At 36.2% G+C, this 19389-nt stretch overlaps 1 protein-coding gene across 4 annotated transcripts in view; it reads right to left on the reverse strand.

Moving 5' to 3' along the window:
- afap1 (actin filament associated protein 1) overlaps positions 1–19389 on the reverse strand; it is a 106123-nt gene that overhangs the window by 16198 nt on the left and 70536 nt on the right. For all 4 annotated transcript variants that reach the window (XM_088919841.1, XM_088919840.1, XM_088919842.1 and 1 more), the window contains exons 4-8: positions 10101–10209; positions 9391–9602; positions 7802–7981; positions 2787–2876; positions 1890–1965 (exon numbers count right to left, since the gene is read on the reverse strand). In XM_088919841.1, the coding sequence (XP_088775967.1) occupies positions 1890–1965; positions 2787–2876; positions 7802–7981; positions 9391–9602; positions 10101–10209 (667 nt within the window). The remainder of the gene's footprint in view (positions 1–1889; positions 1966–2786; positions 2877–7801; positions 7982–9390; positions 9603–10100; positions 10210–19389) is intronic.

The following is a 19389-nucleotide window of genomic DNA, read 5'->3' on the forward strand; positions in this document are numbered from 1 at the left end:
AGTCAATCCAAAACACTTTGATTCTAAGGGGGAACACAACAGCCACAAACTCCTACTCTCTTTCGAAGACTGCAGTTTTGGGTGGTTAAAGAACATTCAAAGCTCATAATGTAATCATGAAGTTCAGATTAAAACCAAACAGTTTCACTGTTTATTTTCTGCTCTTTTCCATTTGTGAAGCTTCAATGTCAAATAATGAGGCATGATTTAGTTCAAATCCTACAATCATGGTAAAATAGATGTCTCTCACATCAAACTTGAAATGCCCTATTGAGAATGGTGTTTCGTTTAATGCAGAGAATTTGTAGTCAGAGGATGTTCTATTAGTTTACAGCACAAACTGGCTGACCTCTGAGCACAGGACTCTAAGGATATGTTATATTTAAATGATACTTCTGATTCCATAAAATTAATCCAGACATGGCTGTTAAATAGAACCAGGTCACAAGATGACCAAAGAAAGTTGACTGATTAGGACATGCATGACTTAAACTGTCAGTGTTCTCTGCAAAAAAACTTAGGCATAAACATGAGCTTTTTTTCATTAAAAAGCATGTTGTACCACAATACTTCTGCTTCTTCATTTAGTCATCATCTCAAAGCTCTGCAGTTAGATCACAACAGTTACAGTACGTGTTACTTCTACACCTGAATTACTTCTAGACATACATTACCAAAACAAGTCACCAGAGAAGAATATAGCCTATGATACAGGCCACCATTAGTTAGAGGGTTTTATCAGACATGTCCCCTGACTAGACTATGTCATGCTGTGTTCCGCATCCATTATGTCAGCCAGAGGTCTATGGCAAGAACAGATGCAGTGAGCAAAGGTATGTTCTTGTGGTGTCACTGTTGAATTTCATCCTCCCACAGCTTAATATGTCCCTGAGTAAACTTTGTAATAATTAATGGCCACTGTTGCACAAGAGCCAGGATCTCTGTCAGTCTGTCAGTCATGGGCATTTGGCATGAACTCAAATACGTAGTGAACTCTTGCAGGATATTTCTGCACATTTGCTGTCTGCTCATTCAAGACAGATGTGATCTAAGACGATCACAGCTGAAAATGTGTTAACTGTCATAAAATATGTCCATTTACGTGAATAGCCAAATTATTACAACAGCGTACATATATTGTACATTATTTAGTAGTTATGCTCATCATATTCTCTTGGATTAAATTTAATACATATGGTTTTACCTTACATATTCAATTAATCAATTAACTATCAACTGGGTTTCTATCAAAATGAATGAAGCATCTACAGATACGGTACTACATAAACCTCACTGAATATCTATAGATGATTCATTATACTTCAATTAATTGTTAATTAGTGATAAATAAAACTATTAAACCTTTTGTCTTTACAAGCTAAATGGAAGTGCATTTCAATCAGTTCTTTAAGCAAAGGGTTGTGGCAGTATGGATACATTTATAGATTACACTAAGAACATTTACAGTGTTTTTTATACTTCTACATAGAGCACGGACTAATTACACTTATTCCGAAATTGGAATGAAGTCATCTGTGACATTGGTTACTAGAAGAAGAGCAAAACAATGGTTTGTTTTTTTAAATGTCTTACCAGTGCTTACACGTAGCTCTGAATTCTCTCATGGAAAGTTTGGTATTGATTGGTTTATATGGTTTTTGAGAGGCATTCTTTCTTTTACTTACAGATATTCTTTGTTTTGTATATCTGTGGCACATTCAGCCACAAATGCTGCTTAACAGAACATTCATCTGTGAGTGTCAAAGGATTTAATGTTTCATTTAAAATGTATAATGAAGAGTCAGCTGTCCTTACGGTTAGTGCAATGATTATTATGATTCTCAGGCATAGACACTTAGCTAAAGAATTTAATCTGTTACACAGGTTACCTTGCTCTTTACCATCAGCAATGCCATTTTCAATGTTCCACTCCCCATCAGAACTTGGCCTGTCACAAGATGATTTCTGCAACGGTAAAGAATGTTTATGGGCAGATGAGAAAATGCTTAAACATCATCCTGAAAAGAATCCATACCATCTGTCAAAAACACAGTATACATATAATTAGGCTGTTTTCTTTGCCAGCTTCAAAATAGTAAAAGATGAAAATTTCAAAAGTTACTTGCAGGGTGTTATGTGTGAACCTTAGTCATACGTTTTTCACGTAAAATCCATTTTTTACTTAATAATGGTGGGAATATGCTCAAGATATCTCAATTTTGAGGCTATGTATTTAAGTTTTTCCTCTTTCCCATTTGTGAGGGTGCATTTTGCAGACATATTTAATCATATCACAAGCAGTTCCAACATAACTTTTTTATTCCCGTTTCATCATCAAGCTTCCATACTCACATTAAGATGTGCAAAAAGGTTGTTTTAAAGAACCTTAATTAATCAAGAGCTCTCCCCCCTACGCTGTGGCAAGCGGTATCACACTATTAAAGCACCGACCACTAGGCTTAAGAAAAGCTTCTACCCTACTGCAATACACATCCTTAACAGCTAAATGCAATGCCTCAGACTCAAATCCACATCTGCATTTTGCACTTTTTGCATGGACTACCATGTTTTTAACTACCACATATTCATTGTTCTGGTTATTACTTATTGTGTTTGTAATATACTGTCTACATTGTGTGGTGTTGTCTGTCTTACTGTATCGTCTGCTGTACCGTGTACGTCCTGAGAGATCGGTATGAATAAGAATTCCAAATTTCAATGTACATTCCCATAAACTCCTGTACTCTAAAGCGTTTTGTGGAACATCAGCCCTTCCCGGTTTTCACCTTTTCCAGTTCAGCCTTGTGCACTGGAGAACTGGAGGCTCCATCTGAGTCGATCACTCCATTGCTGTTGTAACAAACATCCTTAATGACCTTAAAAAGAAAACAAACATGAAAACTAGGACTTCAAGCTCAGAAAACAAAAGGATGGGAAATCATATACTGCAATGTATATTTTAGACCTACCCTGGGCTTAATTTGATTAATGCGTATTAGGTTTTAGCAAGAGACATGCAATGGGTGAGACAATACATGCTGTACAGAAAGAGAGAAAACAACAGCAAAAGAAGTGAAAGTAGGTGCAGAGTTGTTGCATGCTGAGATAATTGTTAATTATTCTAAAATGTCATAGCCACACGGAGTGAGGCCAGGATTCAGACATGCAACAACTCATAGTCATATAACATTAAAGTCATTTGGGGACTTCCACGCATTCCTAGAGTTTTGCCCTGTGTCACATCAGTCTTCTCAAGCCACAGACAATGGCTGTCGTTTTCAGCATTTGCTCTCACCACACTCAGTTGGCTTTGCCAATGACTTTCTTTAATGGAACTTGCAGATGGATTAGAGGCTAAAGCTCCTTGGCATTGCTGGCATTGTCATGTGTTTTAGGAGAGATTATAAAACCTCGCAAAAAAATGTTTCCCTTTTCCGGAAAACCATAACAAATTTAAGAGAAAGGGATCCTGAATACAAATATCAATGCAGATTGCACAGGCTTTTTGTGATTAGGTTTTCCTTGGTGTAATTAAGATGCAATTTATTTTCTCAAAGCAATTTCCTCTCATTTCAACCTTCCTCCTTTAAACAGTTCTCACGTAAGCTATTTATCATAGCCTGTACTTTGCGCCATAACAATGCAATTATCAGCAAAAGAAAATACTGATAAAATTTGGAGTATATTTCTGTGAGAAAGAAAGCTTCAGTACTTTACATAAATAAATGCCAGGGCTGAATGTAGAATTATTAGAAACATAGACTAATATGACATTTTATAAAACGGCAAAAACAAGCCATATGCCAAACCATGAGCAGTATGACCTTCTGGGGTCATGCATACGCATACAGCTCAGCTTTCCTTTCAACAGCTTTCAGATGATTCTATTTCCCAACAGCACCCTTTCATGGTTTTAGTTAGAAAAATTACAATTCTTAAGTTTCACGTCCGTTTTGAAGGCTTATAAAACATTTCTGCATTTTCAGAGCTGAAAACAATTACTGTTTGTTTTGCTCTAGCATGTTTCATGTAATTACATGAAATTAGGTTTATACAACACCTTCTTTACAAAGAGAAACAAACAGGCTTTGCTCCTTGCTATGTTTTGTTGTCTTGTCTATCCTATTACGAAGCAAACAGTTTCTCGGGGATGGGAATATTTGCATGAGTAAGGAAATAAGGATGTAAGCAAACAAACACATGTAACACGTGCAAAGTACAAATATTCCTTACAGTCTAACTTTGTCAAACTCTTTTTAAACATCAAAGATGACAGCTTCAGCTTTTCAACACCTAGGACAACATCATTTTCAACTATACTGCTATACTACTCACTACATTAAAACAGTGCATTTAAAAAGCTGATGACTAACGTTTACATTCTTTTTGAACATAATCAATTAATCAATTTAATAATCCTGACAATGCAAGTCTTAACATTACAAGTTTAATACAAGATCCTTCTAATAAGAATAAGAGGAAGAAAGCTCCACTTCAAGTATGGAATGCAGTCATCACCACCGGGTAAGTGTCACTTCTCCGACCTTTGCTATGCTAGTATGCCAGATCAGTCTAATCAGATCCTGCCAAGTCATTTGGTCTGCACTTTTTGATCTAGAACCTACGTTCAAATGGTTTAATCTACCTCATGTTCAGCTGAAACTCTGTGTGTGCTCTAGTGTTTGAATTTGGATGACTTGGTCCTTTTATTCAGATTCTGTTTCTGATTACATTTTGGATTTCATTCACTGGACCCTGCACCTTGTGTAAAAACTGGACTCTAAATTCTATCTGGGTTTCAAGCACCTCTCAGCAGCCCCACTTACCTTTAGGCCAGACCTTCTACATGGGGACTATGTGACACTTTGCCCAAGACCTTGACTAAATATACATTATGTAGCCACATATCATTGCATGTAGCTGCCTATGGTTACGTGAAGAAGGTCATAAGACAAACTTATACCATCAGCACAATGGTTGTTTTTTTTCCCATTTTCCCACCGAACAGCAAACTCTGACAAAGATCCTAATTTCAATTTACAGTCGTCACACGCAGTGTGAACATGCAACAAAGAGTGACATCAAACCAGTCACAGTCTCACAATCTGTATAGCACAGCCACCACACAGAAAACAGCAACAGCAAACAGGTCCCATCACAATGCCTGTATCTCACCAGGCCTGCTGAGTTCAGGGCAGGTCCCCAGACTCTGAGCGAGGCTCATAAAAGAAGAGGAACAAGGAAAGGGCAGCATGCTTTGCTCCACAAGAGTGATATGAAAGGAAGAGCTAGGAAAGAGGTAGAAGAGTCAGTTAAATCACAAACCGCAAAAAAAAAAACAAACAGCTCATTGAGGTTGTTCAGTTCAAAAAGTTGCCCGACTTCACTGGCATCTGTTTTTGGATGAGTTAGCAAAAGATGAATGGTTGAGCCAAATCTATTCCGGTTGGTCTGCATGACTTTGCAGGTTTGGATGAACCCTTTAGGCTTTAACTGCCCAGAAAGTGACAATGATGAAAAAAGCAGATTTTAGGAGAAAGTTTAGGCTTCAGCCTATTTATCTCATTTTTGCACTATTGTTCCATTAATGTGGAATCACAAGTTTCCTTATAATCAGGAAAGTCCATTTGTTAATCATGTCACCTCACTACAATAACTTGAATGAGTGCATTACAAGCTTCCTTCAAATTCTGCATATGAACCATCAAGCAGTTTGCCATTTCAAACACAGCAAGTGTTTTCCTTACTGCTTTACTTCAGAAAAAGCTTCAACACGAGGAGTGATTCCATTATTGACAACACTGGGAGCACATACTGCTCTTAGCAGAGAATCTCATTCACAGCAATCTGTTGACAAAGCCCAGGCTAGTTGTACTTGAACTGCAAAGATCAGTCTATGAACTAGGTGAGGATACCTCTGCTAGTTGACCCACACTGCAAAAATATTTTAAAACAACATTTAACATAGAAATTAAAAGAACTGCCTAGTCATGGTCTAATCCGTATTATGTATGCTTGAAGACGCATTTAACCAATTTGGACTAACTAGTATGAATTTAAGTTGTTAAATTTAAAAAGGAAGGAAAAATCTATTTATTGTATGCTATCTGACTGCAGGTTCTGATTTCTTTTATAAAAAAAAAATCAGAACTGTTGTCTGATTTTGAGGATACCCAGGTAGCCTGAAATAGGAAAAGCTTTATTTAGTTAATGTTTTTATTTAGCAATACATATCAAAGAAAGAAATTTAAAGATACAGTTAAGTACAGTATTAAATATAGATGGTTAAGGTCTGGGTTTGCTACATTTGAAGGTTATACTGTACATCTGTTTTTGGAAACCTGGTGCTTATTAAACACTGGAAGACTGTATAATGAACCCCTCTGCCATCTTTGTTGAATAAGTTTTAGGTATTTTAAAATATCATTATTTCAACCTAAATATTCTAATTTCACATATTTTTCTGCACACACCAAATGTACAATTTCTTACTTTTTTCAATAACAAGAAGCATAACACATAATGAAGGCCATGATTAAACTCATATGCTTTTAGCCTAAGATGGAAAGAACACACTTTTTCCAAGACATACTATAGCAACACATCCAAACACATCTAATCTTTTGGCTTAATGATGATTTCAGACACCCTCAGGATTAATTGGATTTGGATCAAATTAAAATATATATTTTTGCTTTATGTTTAAGATGTAGGAAACACATGTGAAGCACATCCAAATGCATTCCGAATGTAATAAATCTGCCAATAACTGGTGTGGTTGATTGTGTTGCTGCTTGTGAAAAACAGAGAAAAAGCACTTACTTGCTATTTAATCAGTGCTTTTTAAAAACTCTGACACTGACATTGGTTTAGTTTTGACATTGGTAGAGTAATATATTAATTAAATCTGTATCCCTTTGAGTACGTGCTGCACAGTTGCACACATTTCCAAGCAAAAATCAATTAACTAAACATACAGTACATCTAATTATTATATGGACAAAAAAACTCAGGAAACATACTGTCAGCAAAGTCTACACCAACATTTTCTTTCACAATCAATTCTTTATGGAACCATGGTCTTAGCACTATTTACAAATTTAGCAATAAGGCTTTTGATTTACCAGATTTGAAGTATTATGATAATTATAAACTGTCTTAGACTGAAAATTATTGTTCAAAGATTTCCAAGGATTCACATTCAATGATGAACTAGGAACAAATCTAACAATATCACATAAAATTTGTGTGATACATACTGTAAATGCTGTTCAAAACACTATGCAAGTGGTACTGTTCTCTTTTGAAGGCTAATATATACAGTATATATATATATTTAAATAACCTGAAGTACATTATCATGAAAGGGAAAAAAGGAAAACAAAATGGTGCTAATGTTGCAAGACAACATCAATCTTAAGTTAAATTATAGATACAGTACAACACATGACAAGTGTGCACCAGAGTACATTTTTTCAGAATAATTCTGTGACATTGGTAACCTATATAAGTGATATACCGTGCTTTAAAATATTAAGAGCACACAAAGGGACCAGAAGGTAAAATGCTGCGCAGAATTCCACCCAGTGTATAAATGGAAATAAATTCTAAACTTGTAACATGTCTTCTATGTATTGACACAGCCTTGGCCCTAAAGAAATAGTTTAAGATTGTATATCAGTTTAAATCTGTCTTTCAATTAAGTGCTAGAGGGCAGGTTAATAACTGTCACACTAAGTGTAGCCCTCCCGTTTCCATGGCGAAACCTTGAAAACGATGAGGTCAAGTCACTGTACTGTACCTTCAGCCACTCCTCTGCCTGCTCCTTGCTCTGTACTGCCAGGACCAGTGCGTCTGCTCCTTGGTGGGTGATTTTCAGCTCATGCTTCTTCTTCTTGCCATCTTTGGGGATGTGAGTGATGCTGCACCCTGTCAGAACGAGCTCCATTTGCGGAGTTTGGTCTTTCGAAGATTTATAGCACTGTTAATAATAATAATAAAAATAAATTCAATTAAGTGAACTAGACTCTAGCTCGGGGAGTAAGCTACCTGAGTGTCAGATGATACTCAAATAATCACAATAGAAGCAGCAAATGACGTTCAGAAAGATTTAGATAAATTCAAGCCTGGGCAAACAGCTAGCAGATGACATGCAATGTAGACAAGTTCAGAGTATTATATGCAGGTAGCAAAAAGTGTAGATTTCAAATGGGGGAAAACTGAGCTTAAATTGAGTACTTATCAGCAGCTTACACCCATGAATCCATTTTCTAACCACTTTAGGGGAGCCGAAGCTTATCCCAGTAAGCAACAAGCATATGGCAAAATGCACCCCGGGTGGCATAACAGTCAATCGTAGGGCACACACTTACACCAGGGCCAATTTTCCCAGAAGCCATTTATCATACTATGTCTTTGGCCTGTAGGAGTAAACTGGAGCAAACCCATACGAGCACGAGAGACCGTACAAAGTCTAAGCACCCCAGATACAGAATTGAACCCCAGTACTGTGAGGCAGCAATGCTAACCACTGCGCCACACCAAGCTGCTACCTATTAGAAAGAAGTCATATCTTCTAGACAATGTAGGGGAGCAATAAAAATAGCAAACAAAATATTAGGGAATCCAATTATAAGTGTAGAAATCAAGGGATGGGATTTAGATAAAGAGGGGTTTGAACAGCCTGCTCTCAATTTTTCTTACAAATAGGGGAGGCAAGGGTCCATGAAGGCGATATCTAGTAATTTCTACAGCAGGCACATCTGTCGTTTTCTCACTGTGAGTGGAAATTGATTCACGCTGTGCATTCAAGAACAAAACACGTCCATAGTAACATCACAGGTTGCACTCGGGAAATATGACAATAATTAAACACAGTTTCTTGTACTGTATATATAATTTAGTGGTGATTTAAGTGAACTAAGCTCTAGCTCAGGTAGTAAGCTAGGTGAGTTTCAGATGATACCCAAGCAATCAAAATTGAGCACCAAATGACGTCTAGAAAGATTTAGATAAATTCAAGCCTGGGCAAACAAAAAGCAGATGACAAGTAATGTAGACAGTTGAATTTATCTAAATCTTTCTAAATGTCATTTGCTGCTTCTATTGTGATTGTTTGGGTATCATCTGAAACTCAGCTAGCTTACTACCCGAGCTAGAGTCTAGTTCACTTAAATGAATTTTTATATACTGTATGTACAATAACTCTCTGGAGCAGACATTCCATCTTCATTTTAAAGTCCCTGCAGTATTGGGTTGACATGAAGGAGCAGAGACAGGTTCCCCTGGCAGATACATGAGCATTTGAGTGGTGTAACGTTATGCTATATAATGCATGGAGGCCTGTGAACCCACAGCAGCATACATTTTATGCCAGTTAGAACGTCATACCAGTAGCTTGTTGTCTTTGATGAGACAGAGCAGCTTGGTCCACTGTCCAAAGCGCTTCTTGCGCAACAGGAAGGCACAGATGCGAGCATCTTTGACCAGGTCCATGGAGGCCTCCTCTGAGGGCCACTGGTGCCTCATCTTCTGCCCCTTCCCATCCTCCTCTTCCTCATCATACGACTCGTATGAGCTACTCATAGCGTCCGAGTCATAATCTTGAAAAGGGAAGAAGAACACGACTATCATTAACAAATGAACAACAGTGTGCCTATATAAAATATTGTTGGTATTTTCACACAGCCAAGGATAGTAATTTAGTTTTGAAAGAAAGCTCAGTTTCATTATTTAAAGACTGCACTTTCTTTATTGTCTTAAAGTATGTATGTTCTGTTCATAATAAACAATACAATTACATTAGTCCATAATGTTCCATTTTATGTAATCTATATTATTTTTTCCTCACATCATGGATTGTATAGTATACTAAAATATTCAGCCCTTTTTACTTCCTAAGTACTAGTAAAAAATATATATATATATTGTCAGACTAAAAACTGCTTTTCTGCTTCCATATTCCACAGAAAATGCAATCAGAGCGATAAGATTACACAAAAACAAAAAGGAAGTTTAAAATAGCATATTTTGTAGCAGTGTGCAGCCCGCTGAATAAACATGGTCAGCATATCATGTGTTTCAGTGCAGCTGGCACTCACGAGAGGTGATGTATTCAGGGGCTTTCCCGGGGCTTAGAGGAACAGCTTCTTCATAATAACCCTCCGGGAGGGAGGAGCTGGGTAATGGTGGCGGCCCATTGTCTGGGGGCTGAAAGACAGAAGCAATATGAAGCCATGTCAATCTCTGTGGCACTACTGCAAAGGCATCGGAAATAATAAAGGAAATTTAAGGAATGTTTGCATAAAAATAAGGTATATAAATGATTTCTGCAGTAAAGCAGTTCTGAAAATACTCAATGCAACAAAAGCACGTTCAAAACTAAGAAAGTTTTAGCTGCTTTCCCATCTACAGTATACATTTGCGTTGTTCATTTTTGTTTCTATGATTTCAATCACCTCCAAACTCATCGATAACTGAAGGTTAGGGAAAAAAGATCAAAACCGAATGGCTTTTATCTGAATCTTTTTTTTAATTTGATGACTTGATGAACATATCAAAAATGCAATTTTTGTATTATCTGACCATAAGATATGGTTCCAATAATAAAGATATACAGTAGCCACCTGATTTTGTGGTTTTCCCTCAGATGGGTTTCTTTCTCCAGCCATGAAAACCACATTCATGCAGGCAACATCATATGATGTTTTTTGACACTTTGTATCCTGAATATGCTACTTTGTTGCCTTTGGATATATGGTGTCCTTGTTACGTCCTGAACCAATTGTTTCAAAGCCAGTTGTCAAACAGTTACAGTGTAATGTAGCAGATTCAACTTTTTTGTGGACTCTTTTATAACTATCCTCCAACTTGCAAAGGTAAATCTCCATTTGCTTGCAGTCTCCGAGGAGCTCTCTGACTTTAGCCATGACGATACTGCCACTACTTAATGTCTTCCTTGTGTTCTGTGTCTTTTATTCCTTAGAGAAACAGTAAACTTTCAGAGGCCTCTATACAGTTCTGAGGCTTACAGTACATCTACACTAACAAACAGCAGAATGTTTTTGGTGTATTTGGTGAATTTGATTCAAAGGAATATTGTATGAATATTGAGATGTGAATAAATATAACCCTCATGCTCTCTAAAAGTATTTATGACGAGGCTGTGATCTGTACAATGTTATTACGATTTCATTTATGTACATTAAGTAACATTTTGAGAATTATGTAGCTTTTACATACAATTTCAATCAGCAACTCATTTTGCAATATTCATCTATATTTAAGATTAATCAGTAACACTACTCGATAATAGTATCTCAGATTTCTAACCAATTCAAAAGATCATAAAATTCAATTAAGATACAATAGGATTCTTTGAACTTTTTACAAATTTAAAAGCTGCTTACAACTTACCAAAACTTCACCTGTTACTTGTTAGCTGTTTCTTTTGTCTGAGGCCTACTCGTGAAATTACTGTAAAAACAGATCTGATCCAAACCTACATATGTACAAGAGCTGTTGCCAGGAACAGCCAGAGAGAAAAGCTACTGCCAACTGAAGTAGTGACAAACACTCAAATAAAATCCAGTTTTCTAGGAACTTTTTTTTCATTTTTCCCTACCACCATCATATTCTTCTTTCTTCCTCAATTACTGCACACATTTTTGAGAATGTCTATCAAGCAAAGAATATTTATCTACTATACATTTGCATGTTACTGCTCCTAAGAACTGCATAATTAGACCTACAGCCAGGGTGCAGGAAGCTAGCTGTACAACTCCACTGTTACTACAACAGTGAGGGTTACACTTTATTTTGTGCAAAATTTAGATCTAATTTTTAATTTTTAAGAAACACTGCCAGCTAAACCACGGTCTTCTCTTTGGTCCTGTAAAACTACCCTACTGGATTCCATAGCTTATAACAGAGGACATTTAGAAAATAAATTGTAGTCTTTCAGATATTTTTTATTGTCAAAACTTCAGAGTGCAATATGTTTAGCTGAAAGCTTGTACAAGACCTCTTACCTTACATACTGTAGTGTTTATGGTTTGTTTATTTTTTTAACTGTGAAATTGTGAGTACATGAGTACAGAACCAAACATTAATGTACTGTACAAGGCTTCTAATAAAAAATACTGCTTCAAGGATTTTATATCATTAAATGCTCCCCAACACCCAGCTTTCTCTGGTTAGCCTGTGGTCTGGAGAGACACTTCACTTTGTTTAAATCATTCATATCACCATGGGGCTCTCAAGACTAACAAAATCAGCATGACAACAATCTGAGCTTTGGTGTAAGTGCATGTACTGTAGTTATGAAAAGAGGCATTGAAATGCAAAAAATCAGTACTAGAACCTATAGCACTTGTTTGCTTTTAGAATATCTCTTTTTACATATTTTGTGGAGATTTAAGCCCTTTAAAAGTTAACTTCTTTTCTTCAGCAGCACACAGATTTGCAGACTGCACAATAGGCCTCTACCAATGTTCTGCAGACACAGATTAAGCTGCTTGACCCAGACAAGCCAAAAAGGAAACCTTCTTATTAATGGTAGCTGAAAAAAACACTTTGGTTTTGGCAAACTAATCACAATTATGACATGTTTTTGCACTGATTCTGCCAAAGGTTCCACCAACAATATCATTAAAAGTAGCCTAGTCAGTCCTCCCCACATATAATGTAAGACATGGCTGAACCCCAGAATCTTATCTTATTTCCTCTGGGAGAACTGCTTTTGTGAACTATTTTCTGGCAAGGCTTGTCAAATCTACACCATTTCGTCAGGGAAAAGGAGCAGGAAAGAAATGGGAAGATGGGATGACAGAGGGAGTGCTAGCTACATTGACAGCAGAAGAATAGAAACAGTTCCTTCTCAGCTTCACAGGACTGTGGTTCCAAAAAACATTAGGAACTAAATCAATTAAATATGTGCAGTGAAAGAATTAAACAACTTCAATTATTTCACTGAAAATAGAAACTCCAAAAGGATTAGAAATATATATTTCATGACCAAATAGAAACTGCAAAAAGATGAGAAATACATATTTAATAGCAATAGGATATCTGACATGATTCCAGCTCAGGGCTTTAATTTTGAACAGTACAGGGTGGAAAATCTACACCACATACCACAGACAATAGTGTATGGTCAATGTGCTTTAGTACATCTGGTACAGTAATTCTCATACAGTCTCCTAAGGGGGAGCCATTCTGTCCCTGGCGCATTTTTTATTTAACATACCTTATATTATTAAACATAATAGGAAATATTCATGTAAAAGTTCAAATATACAGTTGTTTAAGTTAATAATGGTAAAATAAACATTCCACTACAGTTATAGACTTATCTGATACTGAAGTAGACTAAAATAAGTTAATCATCTACCCTGGAGAATGTAAATGTTAACTGTTTACTGTAAACTATGAGGACACCCCATCTCTTTGTGATCTACTGCTACGGAATTTATGTAATTGTCTATATTTTACAGTTAACCTAAGAATATCATTATATTGTAAAATTTTAAAACTTTATAGCACATATACATCCTCTTTTTTAATTTTATTAAGATTGATCGAAAACTATTCAGAAAAACACTTACAAGCTGGCATGTGATGGGGGGATCTAGATTAAGTGGACACATTTTCTCATTCAAAGGTTTTATCTGTCAGGTGTCTACTGTGGTGCAAATATGTAGTTATACTTAGATGACTAGTTTAACTACAGTATTAGTATCGTGTGAAGCACTGAATGCTACTCTGAATAATTTAGTAATGAATAACAAATCACTCTGGTGTTTTGTTTTGTCTATAGAACATTTCCCATTTCCAAATAAAATGAACAAAATAATATACCCTGGAAAATGTCAGGTTTTGGTAACTATGATAAGAAACTTTTAAGCAGCTATGTGAAACTCAGTATGTATCACTGGATATAAATTGCCAGAGAGCACGATATTTTAAAAAGCAGAAAAAAGCACAAGAGCTAAAAGAAAATAAAGTGCTCCAAATTCTCATACTATGTTTAATTCAGATCTTTCAATGTTATGTAGAAAATATTAACCAAAACGTGAAGCCAAACGTTGGGATGTGGATGCAAAGTCAGTGGGCTAGACTAAAGCCACTACTGTAATATTTTTAACCGGTCATTTAAGGTGCAGCAAACGGAAGAAAAGGAAGGAAAATGAATTCAGTTGTTTTAAACAGAGAAGCTCATTTTCTGCTGATTGAGTGACTGTTGATATCTGTCCTGTTCTGTTTACAGAAGGCAGCAAGATCCACAATATAAACAATGATCGCACAAAAGAAACTTAAATAAAGAGCATAACAAACTGGTAAACTCTCTGAATGCAGAAATTAATTGGAAAAGTACCAGTATTATTAATACTTAATTATTAATACAGCTAAAAAATATTATGTACAGTATCTTGTGCCACAGAAGCAATATTTCATCAAGAAAGCACTAAACCAAAAGGATTCACTTTAATATAAATAACATATAATATTTATTGACCTTTATATTCCTATACTTACTGTCATGATTCTCTTCAGGCATGACTTTCATGCAAATTAGAAAATATTGGAAGTATAAAGAGGGTTTATTCCCAGGACTTACTCAATGAATAAATCTTCAGTCGCTTAGTTATAAGTAATCTGAACTTGACAATCAACATACTGTACACAGTTAATATCTTCTTTTGTCTAATCACAACATAACAGAACTGTCTTATGACATCTCATTCTGCCTTACTGTTCTTATAAACGAAATATATATACTGTATATACACAAACAGCCAGATCAAATATGTATTTATAATGTTATCTTGAGAAACATCTTACCAAGACCACCTTTCAATGATTATGGTGCTTTTGAAGAGTAAATTATCGCCATGAATTATGGGAATGTGAATATTAATTCACATTCATTTAGCTGTCCATGGCTGCCAACGTTGACTTTACATACATAAAGCGTAGTTAGAAGTCTGTTTAGATACATCTTATCTATTTCTGCTTTTTACGTATATAAAATGAAAGTCAGTAGTCGCAGACAGCTACCTGTTACATTTGGTTTAATCTACACGGCAATCTGGTGAAAGAGACAGAAAATACAGTGATCTACAGTACTGATCTTAAAATGTCTATATAAATTAGTGTCCTTCATCTTAGAAGGGAACTTACCCCATCCTAGACCCCATTATGTTGGAAATTACTAGATAAAGGGCACAGTGTGATGATAATAAAACGTTTATTAAACCTATATAGTGCTTTTCTGGACACTCCACTGAAAGCGCTTTACAGGTAATGGGGACTCTTCACCACCACCAATGTGCAGGAGGCCATGATTGGTAAAGGCAAATGGGACATTTGGCCAGGATGCCTGGGTAACCCCTACTCTTTTCGAGAATTGCCCTGAGATTTTTAATGACCACAGAGAGTCAAGGCCTCGTTTTTACGTCTCATCCAAAGGACAACGTCTTTTTACAGTATAGTGTCCCTGTCACTATACTGGGGCATTAGGACCCACACTGACTGCAGGGTGAGTGCCTTAGTTTTCCCAGGAGGTCTCCCATCCAGGTACCGACCAGGCTCACACCTGCTGAGCTTCAGTAGGTTGCCAGTTGTGAGTTCACAACTGCTGGTGTTCGCATCTGTGAATGTATATCTAGACTGGCTATATAAATGACTCAATTTATGTGGCAACAGATGGAGAATGACTTATGTGGAAATTTCCCCAAAATAACCAGCAGCTCATGTAACCATGTGGTACACTTAAAATGAAACAGAACATATTGTAAAGAAATAACAATATACTGTAGTTGAAGGGACAAGATAGGACTTTCACCTGTAGACTCTTGCTTGATTAACTAAATCAGGTATTGAGTGCTAAAGGGAATTAAGACTATATAAACGTAACGGACACATATTTTCATATTTATGAAACTAGGTTTGTTTCATTTTCAAATTAACAGGCCAATTTTGTCACTCTATTTACTGGGAAGCCTTTTTGATAAGAGCCAGTTTTTTTGGCATTGGTTTACAGGTCAGTTTTTTTTTAATTTATTAAATTAGGCCTTTTTACTCTTACAAACATTTATGTCATTTTCTGAATGCAGAAGACACCATAACCCTGAAAGGTGTTCTTTGTAAGATTCCTCTGTTTCAGACAGCTTCCGGGGGTTCTTGAAAGGCTCACAGACTAAATTAATATTTATATTCTTGAATCTTGACTTGTTATTTTTGGACCACAACAAAAATTATGTTATCAAACTGCTGGAATATCTCTCTTTTTGGAACAGAAAGCATCTTAAAAGGGAGAGAGAGCCTAAAAAAGGTGCTGTTAAATGAACAGCTTGCCTGCCTCTGTTTAACAGCAAACATTCTTTTTTGCAACTGGGTGCAACTTTTGCGCAACAAAGGCTAAAGTTTACACTAAGCTACAAGCTACAGTAAACTTAACTTGTTGAAAGTCTACTTCTAAGACCTACAGAGTTCGCTTAACATTTGCTTTAAGAACAATCCTCAAAAGAGCATCCAAGGTCAGTCTGAGGACATTTACAGTATTTCACAATTGCTCATTTATCAGCAATGTTCCTGTGGCACAGCTAGCTGCTGCTTTAAATTATAAATTGCAGAATACAAAACCAAGACGGGACTTGATTTATCCAAGCAAAATGCTTCATTTTCACTGATCTGTGTCGTTTGAATAAGCACAACAACTGCTAAACGTCAAGTTTCCTGACTTGAGAAGGTACAGGGAGCAAGTTATAAAAACTAGACAAATAGAGAAAAAAAAAATAGGCCATTTGAGTAGATCCCTTTTAAATAAAAGGATGGTGCACAATATAAAAGAAAAGTTGAGAAATCCACAAGGAAAGAGTTTTGTATACACACTGTAGATAACCAGGTGAATGGTTTTGTCTTGATTCTTGCTACTGTATGGCAAATCAGATAGTCAATGTACTGTATATTATTTCTGTAATTCAATAAAAAAAGATCCACTCTACAGTGTGGTGAAAAAGTAAGTACACCCCACTAAGAGTTTACGCTGTAACATATTTAGACATATTTGACCTAGCCTTTACCTAGTCCTAATAGTAGATAAAACTAACCTCATTTGACAAATAAAACACACCATTTCTGCTTTGTCATCATTTATTTAACAGAATCATACAGCATTCAATATTTGTGTGTGAAAAAGTAAGTGCACAGTATTGATTCAGTAGCTTGTGGTAACCTCTTTAGCAGCAATAACTTGATTTAAGCTTTCCTGTAAGAGTTGATCAGTCTCTTACATCACCTGAAATGAATTCTGGATGACTCTTCCTTATAGAACTGCTCCAGCTCTGTGATGTTTGAGGGTTTTTCTGTACAGTACGCACAGCTCTCTTTAGGTCCTGCTATAGCATCTCCATGGGGTTTAGGTCTGGACTTTGGCTCGGCCATTCCACCTTTCTTCTGTTTGAATCATTCTGTCATACAGTAGGTTCGCCTTTGTGTTTTGGATCACCGTCCTGTTGCATGATCCACTTTCAGCACATAGTGTTTGCAAATAGCTCTGTAACCCTCTGTAATCCTTCCCAACAACAACAAGCAACAATGCTTTCTCGAAGCCTGTCACAGATTTCTTTGGATCTGGGCCTGATGTGTTACCACAAACCTGTCTGCTTAAGTTTCTGATATTATTAACAGGTGGGAATCACTTCCTCATGATCAACTAATCATTTACACATGTTGTGGTGCACCTGATTCTACACACACCCTTAATGGAGATTGTAGAACTAAGGATGAACTTACTTTTTCATCCAAAACTATTGAATGTTCGTTCATTATTAAAAAATAATGGCAAAATAGAATTTTGGTGTATTACTTATGAAATGAAGTTATGTTTTTTTCTACTTTTAGGAGTAGGTTAAGGTCAAATATGTTTTACTTTTTTAAACCTTAAAATCTTAAGGGGTGTTTTTTCACCACACTGTAGGTCCAGAGGCCAATACTAGAAATACCTTTATCTTCACCAGATTATCCAGACACTCCCACAACCGAAGCATGTTTCTCTTTGAGAGCTACATGAAAAGACAAGCTTCACCTTATCTTACTATTTAGAGTCCAAGGTGTTAATTATATCTTACATCTATACCATTAATGTATAATTTGGAAAGCCCAAAAACAAATAAGAAAGTAAATATTTTATTTTTCTAAAGAAAAAGCCATTTTTCTAGAATAACAGTACTGTTTCTTGTCTCAGTCGAAATTTAAAACAACAATAACCATAAAGACTTAGAAAGAAATATTTGGTCTCTTTTGAAATTATTCTTCAATCCTCCCACATTTGACATTTGTTTAAAAAACACAGGCTAAACGCTTATTGTCCATGTAAGAGAGTGATCAGCTAGAAAAAAAATAGTAATAGAGATATTTGAAATGGCTTGTTGGTATAACTCTTCCTGGCAAAAGTCCAACACTCTCCAGCAGGCTCCACTGTAGGCACTGCATGAATAGGCCTTTGTACTTTCAAGAAACCTAAATCCAACTTCATCAGATTAGAAAATATTTTCATACCAGGACCCACTGCAAAAACAACACTGCCCTATGGTACATACCAAAAGGGCTTTTGTGAGAAACAAAAGAAAAGACTGCGTACAGATACAGTACCTCTCGTTTCAGAATAAGTATCCACAACATACATTTTAATGGATACACATTTAAAAGGAGCGAAAACCATTTTATTCGAACCTCACTCTTTTATAAAAAAAAAAACACCGAACTGAAACAATCTCTATCAAGCTCTTACTCAGCCTCCCTCAGCAGGTCCTGACAGATAGTGTGCTTGACAGATAGGGTCTTTCCTTTTTCCATTGGTCTAGTGCTTCAGTACCTTTGGTGCCACAGGGTGGAGAGCTAGAAAGGTACTAAATAAATTTCAGGCCACACGGAATTTCATGAAGGTGGTTGATTTTCAATAGGTTATTAAATTATTCTTTACTTAAAAAGTAATAGCCTGAAAGAGAAAGAGAGAAGTATCTGTACAACTCTCCTAAATTATTTTTTCCTTGAATATAAAAGTATAATTAGGTTCCATGTAAATAACATGAGTCTGAAATGTTAACATTCTCTGCAACTGTGATTAGGAACACAAGAAAATTATGAAATGGAACCAGATCACCACAACACATTATTAGGTCTTGTTTATTCCTGGGGTAAATTGCCTCAGGGGCTACCCTACCATGTGTGTTTTAGGGGAACTCCTGTGGTAAATCTCACCTCAGCTCAGAACACCTCAGCTCACCTCAGCTATTTTATTTTTCTAAAGAAAAAGCCACTTTTCTACAATAACAGTGCTGTTTCTTGTCTCAGTCGAAATTTAAAACAACAGTTTTAAATTTAGTG

Source organism: Atractosteus spatula, chromosome 1 (genome assembly GCF_055471065.1).
Source record: "Atractosteus spatula isolate fAtrSpa1 chromosome 1, fAtrSpa1.hap1, whole genome shotgun sequence".
Classification (NCBI taxonomy): domain Eukaryota; kingdom Metazoa; phylum Chordata; class Actinopteri; order Semionotiformes; family Lepisosteidae; genus Atractosteus; species Atractosteus spatula.